Here is a 15,035-nt window from a genome sequence, read left to right as displayed (position 1 = left end):
CAAAACCAACTATTCCAAAGTTGATATAACTTTTCTAAAATGATCCTAATTTGTCAGAGGATAATTTGACGTACCGGAAGAGAGAATAAAAGGACCACCGGATGTAACAAAAAAAAAAAAAGAGAGATAAAAGAAAAGAAAAGAAGAAAAAAATAAAAGAAAAGAAGAAGAGCAAGTGGAAAGCCGTATGGCGATGCCGGTTTGTGTAATCTCGATTTACGGTGTATACCCCAGCAATACGGTAAAGAGGGAGAGGGAGAGGAAGAGGGAAAGGGAGAGGAGGAGCGAAGAAGGAAAGTAGAAAGGAACGAAGAAGGTACAAAGACTGGAGAGAACTGGCTGCCCGATCGTGGAGATCGGCAAACCGGATATGAGCTCGTAGCTCCTGCCAGTGCCAATCTGATCGTCATCATTATGATTTCCGGTATACTATGGAATTCATTCTGATACAAGGATCTCTCCATATATAAAAGAGAAAAAAGAAATAAATAAAATAAAATAACAAATGAAAATAATGATATAAAATAATGACGATTCATTTCTTTCAATCAATCGACGATCTGATTTTATCGAAAATAAAATGATGATTTTGTTGTTATTGTTGTTGTTATCATTATTATTACTACTACAGTCGTTATTCTTAAATTTTATATTTTTTATTTTTGTTTTTGATATATTTGGAAGAATAAATAATTGGTTTGCTAATTTAAAAGTGATTTTTCTTTGGTCGACCTTGCACGGAAGAGAACGGCACGGACTTAACGATATTCCAAGTGCGGCATCACCATCGACTTACTCCACGAGTCTTATTCGGACGAATGATGTCATGTTCGCAAGACATCCTCCACGAGTGTTTCACGGGAAAGAACAACGTTGGACTACTCATGGTATAAAGAATGAAAAAAAGAAAAAGAAAGAAAGAAAGAAAGAAAAAAGTGAGTATGGTACAACAAAAGGTAAGAGTCTAAAAAGGCTTTCGACGCATCCGCCCGATTTCAACGATTCTCTCTTTCTCTCGACCCACTTTTAGTATCTTTGACGATGTTGTCTGTTTTTGGAAAGAACCAGAGAGACACAGAGAGATAGAGAGAGAGAGAGAGAGAGAAAGAGAAAGAGACAAAAAGAGAGAGAAAGAGAAACGACAACGACGACTTTGAGACATAAGCGTAGGTGAACTTAAACGCGTGGGTGATATCTTGAAAGACACCAAAAATGGATCTTCTAAGTTAATTTTCTCTTTCCTTTTCTTTTCTTTTTCTCTTAAATTTTTATTTTCATTAACACGTAAATAAAATTCTCTTCTATTTTATGAACTTTTAATATCATCTTAGAAAGCGAATAGAAGAAATCAAGTTGCTTTTTAATTATATAACTTTTCACGTTCTACGACATTATTACGTGATCTAATTAAATGTCATTTCTTGGACAATACAAACACACATACATGTATGTATGTATGTATGTGCGAACATATGTATTAATTAAGTTGTACGACGTAAACTCGAATCACTTTCCTCTTCGATACGTTCACAGAGTTATTTTTATAGGCGCAGTATTGTTTTTCTTTCTTTCTTTCAATCCTTTTTCCTGTTTTTTTTTCTTTTTTTTTTTTTTTTTGATAATGATATTCTATATAGAAATATTCTTGTCAGTTTAATGTCTTTTCTTACGTTGTTACTTTAAGGAAGAAAGAAACGCTTATCGATCGTTGAAACTTACAGAGTTCGATCGAAGAAGACCCTTAACTACTTACTTGACTTTGATCAATAACGACGGACATTGTGAGTGCATCGTTAGAGGAAAAAGAAAATGTTATATTACGTAGTCTTCTTTAACATAATTCATTCTAACACCAACACGATATTATACCTACGCATGTTTGAAGGAGTAAACAAAATAATCAAAGAGGAAATAAACTTACAAATTTCGATAATGAGAAAGTAAAAATCAAATCATTTTTATTATAATCGATCTCAATTATCAATTATTTTGAAAGTTTCAGCTTTTTGATTCAATATTTGAAAAAAAAAAGAGAGAGAGAGAGAGAGAGAGAGAAAAGGAAAGTAAAGAAAAGAAAATGGAGATATACATTTAATAAAAAACCGTAATTCAAACATAAAAAAAAAAAATAATAAATTCTTTGTAAGAATCTATTACTAAACCAAACACGCACTTTAAGTATTACGTTATCTATTCAACGAAGACCTTCGATAGAACTTCGATAGAAAATGACATTGCATTTAATGCGCGCGCAAGTTTCTCTATCTGTGTACGTTATTTTCTCTGTTTTTTTTTTTTTTTTCCTGGGAAACTAAGAAAAGAACTGGATCATTGATCCAAAAGTGTAAGAAAAATTTCTCCACCTTTCCGAGTATCATTCCGTGATTTTCTTTCACTCTCTCGTCGGAATCAAGCTACCAGGGAGAGTCGAGGACGACGCGTTTGACAAATACGGTTGAAGGAATTGCGACATTATTACACACCGTAACGTCGTATCTACGTAGGAATACGCCGCTTAAGTATATTTACCGAGCGAACCTTGACCGATAAAGGAAATCCAAAGGAGCTATGAGTTTTACGTCTACGCAGAACTCACGTTAGACTCCTTACGATGATTCATTTTTTATTTTTTATTTATTTTTTTTTTTTTTTTGGAAAATGCACGATTTCTTGATCTTTTTCATTAAAAGGTGATTTTCTGATTCTCTCCCTTTTTTCTTTTCCTTTTTTTTTAACACTCATGTATAATAATAAGTCAGTACGAACGGATACAAAGCACAAAAGCTTCGTTAATTAATTTTAATTTAAACAATAGAATTATAGCGTTAATAACTGTTCATGTAGAACGAACGTAAGCATTTGTTGTTATCTACGATTACAAATTCGATGCAAAGATAGCGTCTATAATACGCAAGCACTTAGCGAAAGCATGCATCCGCGTACGTGCAAGGCCCGTGTTAATTATTAATCTCTATAAAAAATGAAACAAATGATATCAATAAAATCGATAACGTTATATACATTAATCATTTTCGTATAAATATTATGAATACTCTTGGAAAATACAAACGACTTCATTCATAAAGGACTCCTACGTATATCCCGTACTACGTAGTCATTCAAAAAATTTACTATGAATGAATTAGTTTAGAATGAGTACGTTCAACGCCATCTACTATCGAAAAAGTAAGAAGCGAACGAGCTTAGCCGATAAAACAGTCTACGTAATAACCTCGTATCGTTAATGCAGTTTTCTACACTCCACATACGAGATATTAATATACATATATATATTATATTATTTTTAACAATTATTCTTAATATTCTATTTTTTTTTTTTCTTTATTTTTAACACACTAAAATATCTAAAAATGAAAAAGCGAAGACGAACGTAACGTGCAACGACCTCAGTTTCGTAATGAACGAAAATACAAAACGAAACGGAAAAGAATTAGCGAGTAGAGTAGAACGACGAAGATAGCGCGAGTTCTCGAAGGAATATATTTTTAAGGAATGTCTATTATCTCGTTCCTTTTTGTATCTTTTCTTTCTTTTCTCCTTTCCTTATAAATCAAAGAGAGAAAACAAGTGTAAGAAATCCTGTAAAATAACTTCTTTTCAGACCTTTGTAGAAAGTTCGAAGGGCTAATAGAGAATGCAGAATGCATTCCAAAGGACGTAGTATATATGTATAATACATTCCAAATGGGAAAGCAGACTTCAAAGGAATGTGTAAAATGGATTGGACAAGAATACTGATATCGACAAATCTTGTCCTTTTTACTATTAGTCGCAGCACTTTCGCATGAACAAGCTATTTATTCACCTCTCTCTTTCTCTCTCTTTCTCTCACTATTTCTACCCTTTCTCTTTCTACTACTACCGACTACACTACTACTTCTACTACTACTACTATTCCGTCTCTGTACTATACTGTTTCTTCGATTCCAAGCTCTATCTCAACTCGATATAGAAAACGGTCATTCGGGGATAGTAACACGCGCGAGTTCGTCGTTCTCTCTCTCTCTATCTATCTCTCTCCCTCTCATTCTCTCTATTTCTCTCTCTCTCTCTCTCTCTCTCTCTCTCTCTCTCTCTCTCTCTCTCTCTCTCTCTCTCTCTCTCTCTCTCTCTCTCTCTCTCAACGTTGAATTACTACGCCCACAAAGAAGTAAGTAAATAGTTTCGAGCGAGCTTTCGAGAAAAACTTTTTTTTTCGAGCGGACGAACAATTGCTGCTTTCGCTTAAAAAAGAAAAAAGAAAAAGAAAAAAGAAAAGAAAAAGAAAAAAAAACAATACTTATTTATTTTAGGGAGAACTTACCTTGCGTCGCCATCTCTGCGGCGCAAAAGAACAAAAAAAAGATATCACTATTAGACGACTGTGATTGTTCTTAACATGATAAAGAACGAGAACAAAAAAAAAAGAAAAAAAAAAACGTGAGAAAACCTTAGAATCCTACTTCCCGCCAATTTCTGACACTACCAGCAAATACGACTTCTTCGAAAACACCCGGGAAGTTTAAAAATAGAAAACAAACTCGTTATCTATATTTAAATATATATATATATATATGTACACGCGTACGCATACATATATATTTGTCGATATGCATTACGTGTTCGAGGAATCGAACCTCGTCTCGTATCATTTGACGGATCCAGGAAGCAGCGATCGGTGTGTTGTGTTTGCGTTTCCGGCGGCTTTTCACCGTCGAGAACATACGTCGAACACGGTGAAATAAGGGAAAAAAAGAGCATACGAGAGGCCGCGGCTTTTGATCTGGCCACATGTTTCTCTCAGTAGTTCGTTATTCTATTCGCAAACAAGAGTGAAGAATACTATGCACGTCTAGACTATGCGTTAAGATGTCGGTCGATATATATACATATATATATATATATACATTTTCTTTTTTCTCCGTTAAATTTTTAAATTAAAATTATTTACTTAATAATACCGAGGCTACTTCCTGTAAAGAAATTTGACTGGTCAAAAAATGAAAAAAACATTGTCGTAATAAATCTAAAAGAAGATCTCTTTCTTGAATCTGTTTTTTGACGATTTATGGGACAAGAGGAAATACAAAAATAAATAAATAAGAATAAAAATAAAAAATAAAACGAAAGAGTGCGAACAAAGTTGTAACATGGTTTCAAATTCGAATAAAACATTTTTAAAAGAAACCTGAAAAGAGACTATTGAATTCGATATTTCTTCGGTTGAATGTTGCTGGCATTCAATATGCACACATACTATATAACTAACAACACCATCGTTCCCTCTTATTTCCATTTTTACGATCAGGAATGCGTTTCACGTTTGCAGTACGGAACGACGAAAGAACGGCGTTCAATTTTTGACGATAACGCGACTCCGTTCGTGGCTCCTTTATTCACACAAAGGAGCCCTTTCACGATTGAAGGAGAGAAGGAGACTCTATAAGACGACGATGCTGACAGAGAGAAAAATAGAATGAAAAGTACATATATGTATATATGCAACGTCGAGGAAGAGATATGCGTTCATTCGAGAGAGGAATTGCGCTATTAAAGATGCACATTAGTGCACTAAACAAATTTCTATTTTACTTGGATGAGCTCCGTTGCATTTACAATGTAAATCTTGCGAAATATCGATTTTTCCTATACTCGATTAATATTTATGAAGTAATATTGCAAAGTAATACTCCGCGTAATAATATCTACGAAATAATTCATCGATCTTTCAATCGATTAAAGATGAAATATTGAACGAAATACTCCATAAAAATAAATAGAGAGAAAGAAAGAGAGAGAGAGAGAGAGAGAGAGAGAGAGAGAGAGAGAGAGAGAGAGAGAGAGAGAGAGAGAGAGAAGAAAAAAGAATTCTTGCAATCGAATCAAATATTATCCGAGATAAAAATGATTTCACTTTCGCATACGAAAAAAAACAATATTTGGATTTTATTAATCAACGACGGGAGAAGTCTTGATAGTGCGTGTAGTGTATGCAAGTGGCAAAAAAAAAAGAGGAAAGAAAAAGAAAGAATGTGCAAAGAGATGATAAAAAGAAGACGGAATTCGCAAAGGCGAAGATGAATTTAATCGATAAAGAGATGAATGAAGAGCGCTCATAGCTTCGAAGATCGTTTGCTACTTTTCCTCTCTCTCTCTCTCTCTCTCTCTCTCTCTCTCTCTCTCTCTCTCTCTCTCTCTCTCTCTCTCTCTCTCTCTCTCTCTCTCTCTCTCTCTCTCTCTCTCTCTCTCTCTCTCTCTCTCTCTCTCTCTCTCTCTCTCTCTCTCTCTCTCTCTCTCTCTCTCTCTCTCTCTCTCTCTATCCTTCTCTTTCTCCTTCAAGTCGTTTTATCTCTTTTATTTTAATCAGCGTGGCTACCGTTTGCAAATGCGCCGTGAACCGCGGTTAAACCGACACGTCGGATCACGTTACTCGATAAACTGCTGGTCGAGCGAGAAAAGATCGTCGGATGCTGCTGCTTCATCATCATCGAGAATATCGATCATCGTTTTGATCCAAAAATCCGATTAAAGATTACTATTAAACTATATCACGTATTGAACTGCGCGCTTTTACGAAATAATTTGTCAATTTAAATCAATATCGATCATCGACCAATTATCGCGATAAATTCGAACATTAATTCGACTTTGTTATATCTACTTTAATATTTCATCGATCATACGATCGAAAATAATTTTCTTAATCTTTCCTAATAATCATCGAAACGTTCCAACGATATTTACAGACTATTTTAATACGGTAGAAAAATTATTGAAGAAATCTAAAATCTTTTCAAATCATCATCTGTTATATCGATCTATATCTACACAAAATTTTTTTAATATTATTAAATAAATGTCTATTCGATAATTGTCATAAATTATCGGAATAGTCGATAAGCTCGTCTTAGAAAAATAGGAAGAAGAAGAAGAAGAAGAAGAAGAAGAAGAAGAAGAAGAAGAAGAAGAAGAAGAAGAAGAAGAAGAAGAAGAAGAAGAAGAAGAAGAAGAAGAAAAAGACGAAGAAGAAAAGTCAATTAATTTAGAAGATTTGCGAATTTGACCTAAGGAGGGTGCGATAAACTCGTTGAAACGACACGTACGCCGGCCTATAAAATCGAGAATAACCTGTGAAAGTGAGATAGATAAAGGGAAAGAGAGAAAGGGAAAGAGAGAAAGAGAGAGAGAGACAGAGAAAGAGAGAGAGAGAGAGAGAGGGAAAGAGAGTATAACATAGAGAAATCGTATAGCGCGTACCAAAAATACGCAGCCGTGAATCACTCGAGCTAAGCCATCCAAGCTTCACACGAAGCGACCGAAGACGAATGGTTATGGCGCGAAATGTTCGAACCTCGCTCCCTCCGTTTACATAATAACATCCGTGCGAATCTCTGTCCTTATTTCTAATACCGATTCCTATGTACAACGCTTTCTAACAAAGACGATCGATAATTTATAAAATTCACCTGACACCACATCCGTTCCATTCAAAATGAATTTCAAACACGTTTGGATCTTATTTCGAAATTAAAAATTAAAAGGAATATACATTATTCTTCTTTTTCCCAAATCTAGTAAATTATTATCCTAAAATATATCGCTAAATTATTATCTTTTTTTTTCTTCTGAATGAATTACACTAAATCTAAAAGTGCTCGATCTCTCGATTTTTATTCGTTGCTATCGATTATTTTAGAAAAAATAAATAAGTATATACGTTCTAATTCAATGAAATTATGCAACTAATTTTAAAACGTTTAGAGAAGAATAATAAGGGACAGAATAAATCGAAAACTGTTCTAACTTTCAGTGTTGATATCCGACCACCTACCTGGAAGTGCAGTATGATGGTCCAAATCAGGCCAAGTGTCAATTTAGGATTGCCATCAACGATATCCTCGGCACGTATGTTTACAAGCTTGATTTTCTTGTATCGAAGAAAATCGAGTGCCATTTGTACGTTTTGCAGCATGTGGAAACGCATCCTTCCTCTTTCCCGTGGCTAGAATTAGAACAATTATTATTACTATTACATATTTATTTAGTTTATTTACATATTGCATAAGAACAATATCCAATAAAAACGATTCATTAAAATTAATCCTATTAGTAATATAATTTTTGAGCTGTATAGCACAGATTATTACTATTAACAAATTTTTTCGACGATCTAAGAAATAATATTTTTTAACGCGTTCTATTATTATTGGATTAAATGATTGTTAACACTTACAAGATGCTCCCCTGAGAGTACTTCCAACAAGGAGATAAGGTTGTGCCCGTCCCGCAGGTCCTCGAACAGGTCTCCGACATGTCTGCTGGCCTAAAACAGATAAAAAAAAAAAAGAAAGAAAAGAAAGAAAAACAACAATATTAGACGATGATGAATCTTTCAAATTATTACAATAATCATTAAAAATTAAAGATCATCGTGAAAATATGTATCGATTGTGCGAGGATCTTTCAAAAGACAATCTGAATTTTGTTCAAATATAACAAATACAATTTCAATAATTTTAATCGATCGATCGATCGCTCAATTAATTAAAATATACTGTTCATTTAATTTTTATTATTTGGAATAAAAAAAAATTAATTACTTTAAAAATATGAGATCAAACTAATGCAATCTGATCGATTTACATGTCTAATGATAAATGATTATTCTAGATATCGGTCATGTTTTCTATATATGATTCTTCCTCTCTCTTTCTCTCTCTCTCTCTATCTCTTGACCGATATTACTCATCGTTTTTGCTTACATCTTGTCTTATTTAAAAGTATTTACACTCCACACTTGAAACTATTTATTAAACGATAAAAACAGATGCATTTGAAATGATCCCTCGCACATATATATATATATCTTAGAAATAAATCGTACGAAATAAAAAAGATGTCGTAATAAATAAATTGTAAACAATTCGTATGATAAATTAAATATAATATAAAATAAGCTAATGGATATATGTAAAATGTGCTGTGTATTGTGCCGTGTGTCGAGATTGAAAACAATTACCGTGCTACAGTGAAATTACGTGCATTATCGTGCGACATAAACATCAACGAGATTAGGAAAATAAAAGAAAGATTTCATAGGCGAATTAAATAAAATATTGATAAACATTCGGAGAATAAAGTTCAATCGTGTTCACGATTATAAATTTAATATGTTATTAATAAGCCAAATGGAATGATTAAGAATTCGCTTTAAAATCATGCACACAATGCATAGGTATATAAAAAAAAAACCGTAAAGAGGTACGTGAGATAGATGTATAAAATAAAGAAAAGAGAGAAAGAAAAAAAAAAGAATAATTTCCCAAATAATATTTCGATTATTATAATATTATTTCTAATGGACCATAAACGATATTGAAACATGGAGGTTAATGTTTATTATAAAATTAGAAGCAAGGAGTTGGACATTGCCATTAACTGACAGCAGCAACGATTTAAAAATGAATTGATTTGTTTAACATAAACGATGTATCATTTGACGATTTAAATAGCAGATTTTTGTAATTCTACAAAATGATTCAGATACTTTACCGGGAAATGAACATTATACTAACTGAATAGCTTTTTGCAAAACTAGTTTGTAATAAAAAAGACATAATCGATACCTTCGAAAAGAAAAAAAAAAAAAAAAAAAAAATTAAAAGCGAAGTTTTTTAACATAAATTAATTCTAAAAGATGAGCTATTAAATGCAATAAATGGTAATGTCTATAAAAAATAGAATGAAAAAAAGCATGCATAACAAATTATTGCTGCAGTTGCTGTTGCTGCTGCCGCCGCTGTTTTGCTTTGTTACAATTTTACGATCGTATGCAATAACCATGGAACTTACGGTGGGGGAGCAGCATGGTTGGTTGTTGACAAGAACGCACACGTGCAGGCACGTGTAAGTCTGAAAGAAACATGGATGAAACCAACACCGTGTTTGTGAGAAAAGTCGTGTTATAAACTGTTTGTATGACATGTATGTATGTACGTATATATGTATCTATGTATGTATGTACATACATAAATATATATATATGTGTGTATATGTCTTAATAACGTATAAGCGATTTCGATTAAAATGATGAAATAATAATTATCATAAAAATGATTTGTAAATGATCGAAATGCGCGTATACGTATGATGTAAACATGTATGGATTATATACATATGCATCCGTGTATATACGTATGTATGTATGTATGTATGTATTATGTACATATAAGAGGAAAAGCAAGTTTCTTTGAGTGATCCCCCTTTTTCTTTCTTTCTATGTGTGTATCAGTATGAGAGAGCCTATCTACATGGCATTTCTATATATATATATATATATACCTATATATTTATATATGTTAATATAAAAAAGTGTGATCATTGTGGCGTGTCTTGAATAAAATAATTCGAAGTTATCGTAAGGATGTATCCCTTACTTACCTTGACATATTTCCAATGCTGTTGTAGGTATGCATGAAAGAGATAAATATATATATAAAAAAAAGAAAAAAAAAAAGAAGAGGAAAAGAAAAATCGAAGAGATTGGTGATTACGATAATGATTAAATATTTGTTTTTTTCTTTTCTATTATCTTCTTTTAAAATATTTCGAAGACGAGAATCATCGACGTGTTAAAAAGTAAGAAGAATCTTATTAAATGATCTCTTTCTTATCTCTTATCACTCGTAAAACAGAGATAAACTTTTATTCGAGGATTCTTAGTAATAAAACTCGTAAAAAGAAAAGTTATAAGAGAAGAATCTCTCTCTCTCTCTCTCTCTCTCTCTCTCTCTCTCTCTCTCTCTCTCTCTCTCTCTCTTTCTTTCTATATCGTCTTTTTGGAACGAAGGAGATGAACACATAAACAACATCGCTTCTCAAAAAAAACTTTCACGAAGTCCTTCCTTTGCAATGACTTTTCAGAAGTTCGATGCGTGTGGGATTGCCGCTCCAGTTCTTAACCAGATACGGGCGTTCGTTCTGCCTTCAAGCAGTACACAAAGTAATGACTGCGGGAGTGACGAAAGTCATCCATTAAAATACCGTACGACCCCGATAACGGCCTGAACCAATCACGCTTACTGGAAATTAAGCAAATGCATTGCCTTCGATTGACTGTATCTCTTGAAAAATCAAATCGATAGATTTACATAACGAGAACTAGCTCATCTTCCAAATAAAAATAGAAAAACGAAAAGATTGAATTCGTTTATGAAAGTTTTTAACGAGCATTTCGTTTTAGATGAAACGATGTTCAAAATTGCTAACAATAAAAATTTCTGTTTATGTATATACATATGTGATATAATCTTGTATTTCATATCAATTTCAAATAGCATATATAAATAATGATAATAATAATGTAATATAAAATCCAATAAGATTTTCTACAATTTTAAAATTGAATAAAAGAAAAAAAAAGGGACAAAATTCAGAGTCCTTTATAGAGCTTTAAAAAAGAAAAAAAAAAATCTAATTCCAAATATAAACTAATTCCATATTAAGTTATATTTAAAATTGCTGATATGAGACATTGATATGAGAGACAAAAAGAGGAAACGGATTAGTTTGTTTTTTGTCGATTAAAGAATTGTGGCGCCTTAACGCAATGACACACAGAACACACAGACGAATGTCACTTTAAAAGTGCACCCACTTTAAAGGATTGCGCCACAATCTCGAGTTGTCCCCACCCAATCTCGAGTTCTGTACCAACAGCAACACCAGCAACAGCAGCAGCAACAGCAGCTCACACCGGTAGGAGGTAACGAAATGAGCAAGGATCAAGTGGGCGCGGGAGAAGGTTTCCGAATAAGGTCAGACTCGCGAGATCGAACGTGGGCGCGAACACGATGGCGAATCGAACAGCCAAGACTGGAAATTCAGCCTACTTGCAATCTCGTAACACAAAGAGACAAACATTAGAATTATTTATCCTAATAAATGTATCTCGTAAAATTTTTTTTAACTTTTAATAAGAAATTTTTCATTCGGATTTGTTTCTCTCTTCCTTTCTCTTTCTCTCTTTTTCTTTTTTTTTTTTTTTTTCATTCGGATTTAAATCCAAAAATTTGAAGCGTCCTTTATTTTTATTTAAATGAATTTTTATGATTTAAAAAAAAAAAAAAAGAAAGAAAGAAAAAAAAACGTTAACTCGAACGCATTGAAATATCAATCTTTATTAGGAATTCAATGAATTTTAATTTGAATATAAATATTAATTTTTGCATTTCTCGATCGAGTATCGTCCGATTCTAAAATTAAAAATTACATTTAACTCCAGTCATTAGACGAATCAAACGATTAGAAATCGATTCGAGATAACTATTATCGTTTTAACGATATTTTTTTCTTATTGATTGGAATACTCTGTCAACTAGTGATAATTCATACATCGTTACTACCACTTATATAGTGGTGAAAATAAGACGATGACGTATTAACGACACGCTTTAAGTTTTACCAACGATGAACAAACAAGAGGTGATAAAAAGATTGCGTGTTACGAACGGTAAACCTAAGTGATTTAACGGATGAGACTAAGATTATATGAAAACTTCTACTGTTACTAGCGTTTACGAGCTATTATCTTATATATTATATATTATCTAAATCATACTAATAAGATCAAACGTCAAAATTAATATTGTTTTATATCACTTTATTTGTTACGGTTTTTTTTTCTTTCTTTCTTTCTTTCTTTTTTTTAATATTTAATACCTTCGAATGCCTATAATAAGATATTGTCTCCGTTCTTTAAATTAATATTCGATAGACACAAAGCAATTCGATCTATCCATATCAAAGTATACTATTGATACATATACGTGTTCTGAAACATGATAGATTATTGCAATCAGGTATACTATGTCAAAGATTGGAATGTAAGGATAACGAGATTTATGTTAAATCGTAACATAACTACGAGATACTCATTCAAAGTAATCAAAGTATTTTAAAACTCGGAAGGACAATCCTAATTAATCACAATATGATAATGAATCGTCAGATTCGAAATGAAACAAAATTAAACTATACGAAGAAGAAGAAGAAAAAGAAGAAGACGTGAAAAAGATCTAAAGAATAATAATACAAAGAATCTCATTTACTCGTGAACTCCTTTAGGCAAGAAATATCATATGGTAGCTGACGTAACGAGAGACAGATACGTATAGGAATCTTTATTATGCTGCGAATTATGCAATCTATAATGCCAAGGACGAAAATAAAACAACAATAATAAAAAAGGAAAAAGAAAAAAAAACTCGAGAACCGAAGAGAGTAAGAATAATAAGTTTTATATAATTGCGAGGTAAAAAGTATAAAATAAATAAATATATTCGTGTGTGTGTGTGTGTGTGTGTGTGTGTATATCTAATACGATTATCTAATACGATACATATATTTAATACGATTAAGACAGTGAACGATTAGATAAAGAAAGAAAGAAATAAAGAACGAGTAGAATACTTAGAACTACTAATTGTCATTCATGAATTCAACAACCCACCCATCTATCCAACCAATCTATCCATCCATAGATGGATAAAACCGATATTTATTCCGCATCTTTAAAGCATTCAAGATACTCCAACTGAATTAGAATAGAAGAAAATATTTCCACGAACGGCATGACAAAAACGAAATGCTCCGAATAAATAAATAAATAAATAAATAAATAAATAAATAAATAAATAAATAAATAAATAAATAAATATCGAGGAGGAAAAGTCCACGAACGCAAACGATTTAAAATATACTTTCTCACGCTAGATATTCGAAATTAAATGGACGATTTTCGATATTAACTTTAACGAAGTTAAAAAGACTGATATCGATGTACTCACGTATAAAAGAATGGACAATGAGATTAGAAAGATAGAAAGAAAGAAAGAAAGAAAGAAAGAAAGAGATAGAGGGACGTCAACTCGAGACGATTATACGTTAACGAGACAATTTCGACCTTATACGGTCGTGATTCGTCGTCCCTTTTCCCTTCCATACTATAAACGCATACTCGCGCTTTGGTTCGAATAAATCGTCGTTGCTTATGCTGTGAGACTCGCTATTGCTGCTGCTGTTGTTTTTATTGCTGCTGATGCTGTCGTTGTCGATGAGTCATTTATTTCCATACCATAATAAAACTCAGCTACGAAGATATCTAAGATCTAAATAACTTAAAAACACTTCCTTCAGCTTCTTTTCGTGATACTTCATCTTCACCGATTTCCTCTCTCTTTACGAGCTCTTTTTTTTTACGATCTGATACTCGAAAAATATACAACGAAGCGAAATAAAAGTTACTCGAAAACTCTTCCGATCGTCAAACATCTTCGTTGATTTCATCAACGCGCGAAACACGAATTAATGTTCGTTTCTTCTCTCTCTTTCTTTTTTTTTTCTTTTTATTTCACGAGAAAAAAAAAGAAAACACACACTTTACGAGTTTAATTTCGTCACGTTGTTACCGCAATGATTTTATTCTCGTCGAGTACTGTCTGTTTCAATTCGTATAGAATTCTCTCGTCTCGTATATAGTGAATAGGGGGGTGAGAGTTGGGGGAAGCAACGACGGACGACATCGAGACGAAGAGGACTTCATTTAATCAACGATTCCAATTGTCCGAATACATCAAGGGGAATCGAATCGATCTCTATTGACAATGTTTACGATTGATATTTGATTTCTTTGAAAATTGTTTTATTTTCACGACGAGTCCTTCCACGTTTTCTTTCTTGATTTTCTCTCTAGAAATATCTTTTATTTATTTCGATCGATATGAAACGATAGAAAGGAAGAGAAAAAGAGATATATAACGAAATATCTTCTTCCTTCTTTACGTACACGATATAAACAATATATTCTAAAATTGTTATCTATTCTTTTGACTTCTGTTTCGTCCCGAATTCTAAGTGAAATATTTTCTATCTCGCTCTTAACGAAATATCTTCTCCCTTATTTTCATATACGAAAAATAAGCAATATCATATTGTAAAATTGTTATATAGTCTTTTTGCTTTTCTTTCATACTGAA

At 32.5% G+C, this 15,035-nt stretch overlaps 1 protein-coding gene across 43 annotated transcripts in view; it reads right to left on the bottom strand.

Moving 5' to 3' along the window:
• LOC122635759 (microtubule-actin cross-linking factor 1) overlaps window positions 1–15,035 on the bottom strand; it is a 110,845-nt gene that overhangs the window by 53,616 nt on the left and 42,194 nt on the right. For 25 of the 43 annotated variants that reach the window (XR_006328740.1, XR_006328741.1, XM_043826364.1 and 22 more), the window contains 4 exons: window positions 10,441–10,458; window positions 9,853–9,912; window positions 8,234–8,323; window positions 7,832–8,002 (listed from right to left, as the gene is read on the bottom strand). Coding sequence is in view for 41 of the 43 variants with exons in the window: in XM_043826364.1 (XP_043682299.1) it covers window positions 7,832–8,002; window positions 8,234–8,323; window positions 9,853–9,912; window positions 10,441–10,458 (339 nt within the window). In the remaining 2 variants the exon portion in view is untranslated. The remainder of the gene's footprint in view (window positions 1–7,831; window positions 8,003–8,233; window positions 8,324–9,852; window positions 9,913–10,440; window positions 10,459–15,035) is intronic. The other 18 variants (XM_043826372.1, XM_043826374.1, XM_043826389.1 and 15 more) reach the window with 3 other exon arrangements.

The sequence above is a fragment of the Vespula pensylvanica genome, chromosome 19, assembly GCF_014466175.1.
Source record: "Vespula pensylvanica isolate Volc-1 chromosome 19, ASM1446617v1, whole genome shotgun sequence".
Taxonomy (NCBI): domain Eukaryota; kingdom Metazoa; phylum Arthropoda; class Insecta; order Hymenoptera; family Vespidae; genus Vespula; species Vespula pensylvanica.
The sequence above is the reverse complement of the archived record's forward strand: the minus strand, read 5'-3'. Positions and strand labels throughout refer to the sequence as shown.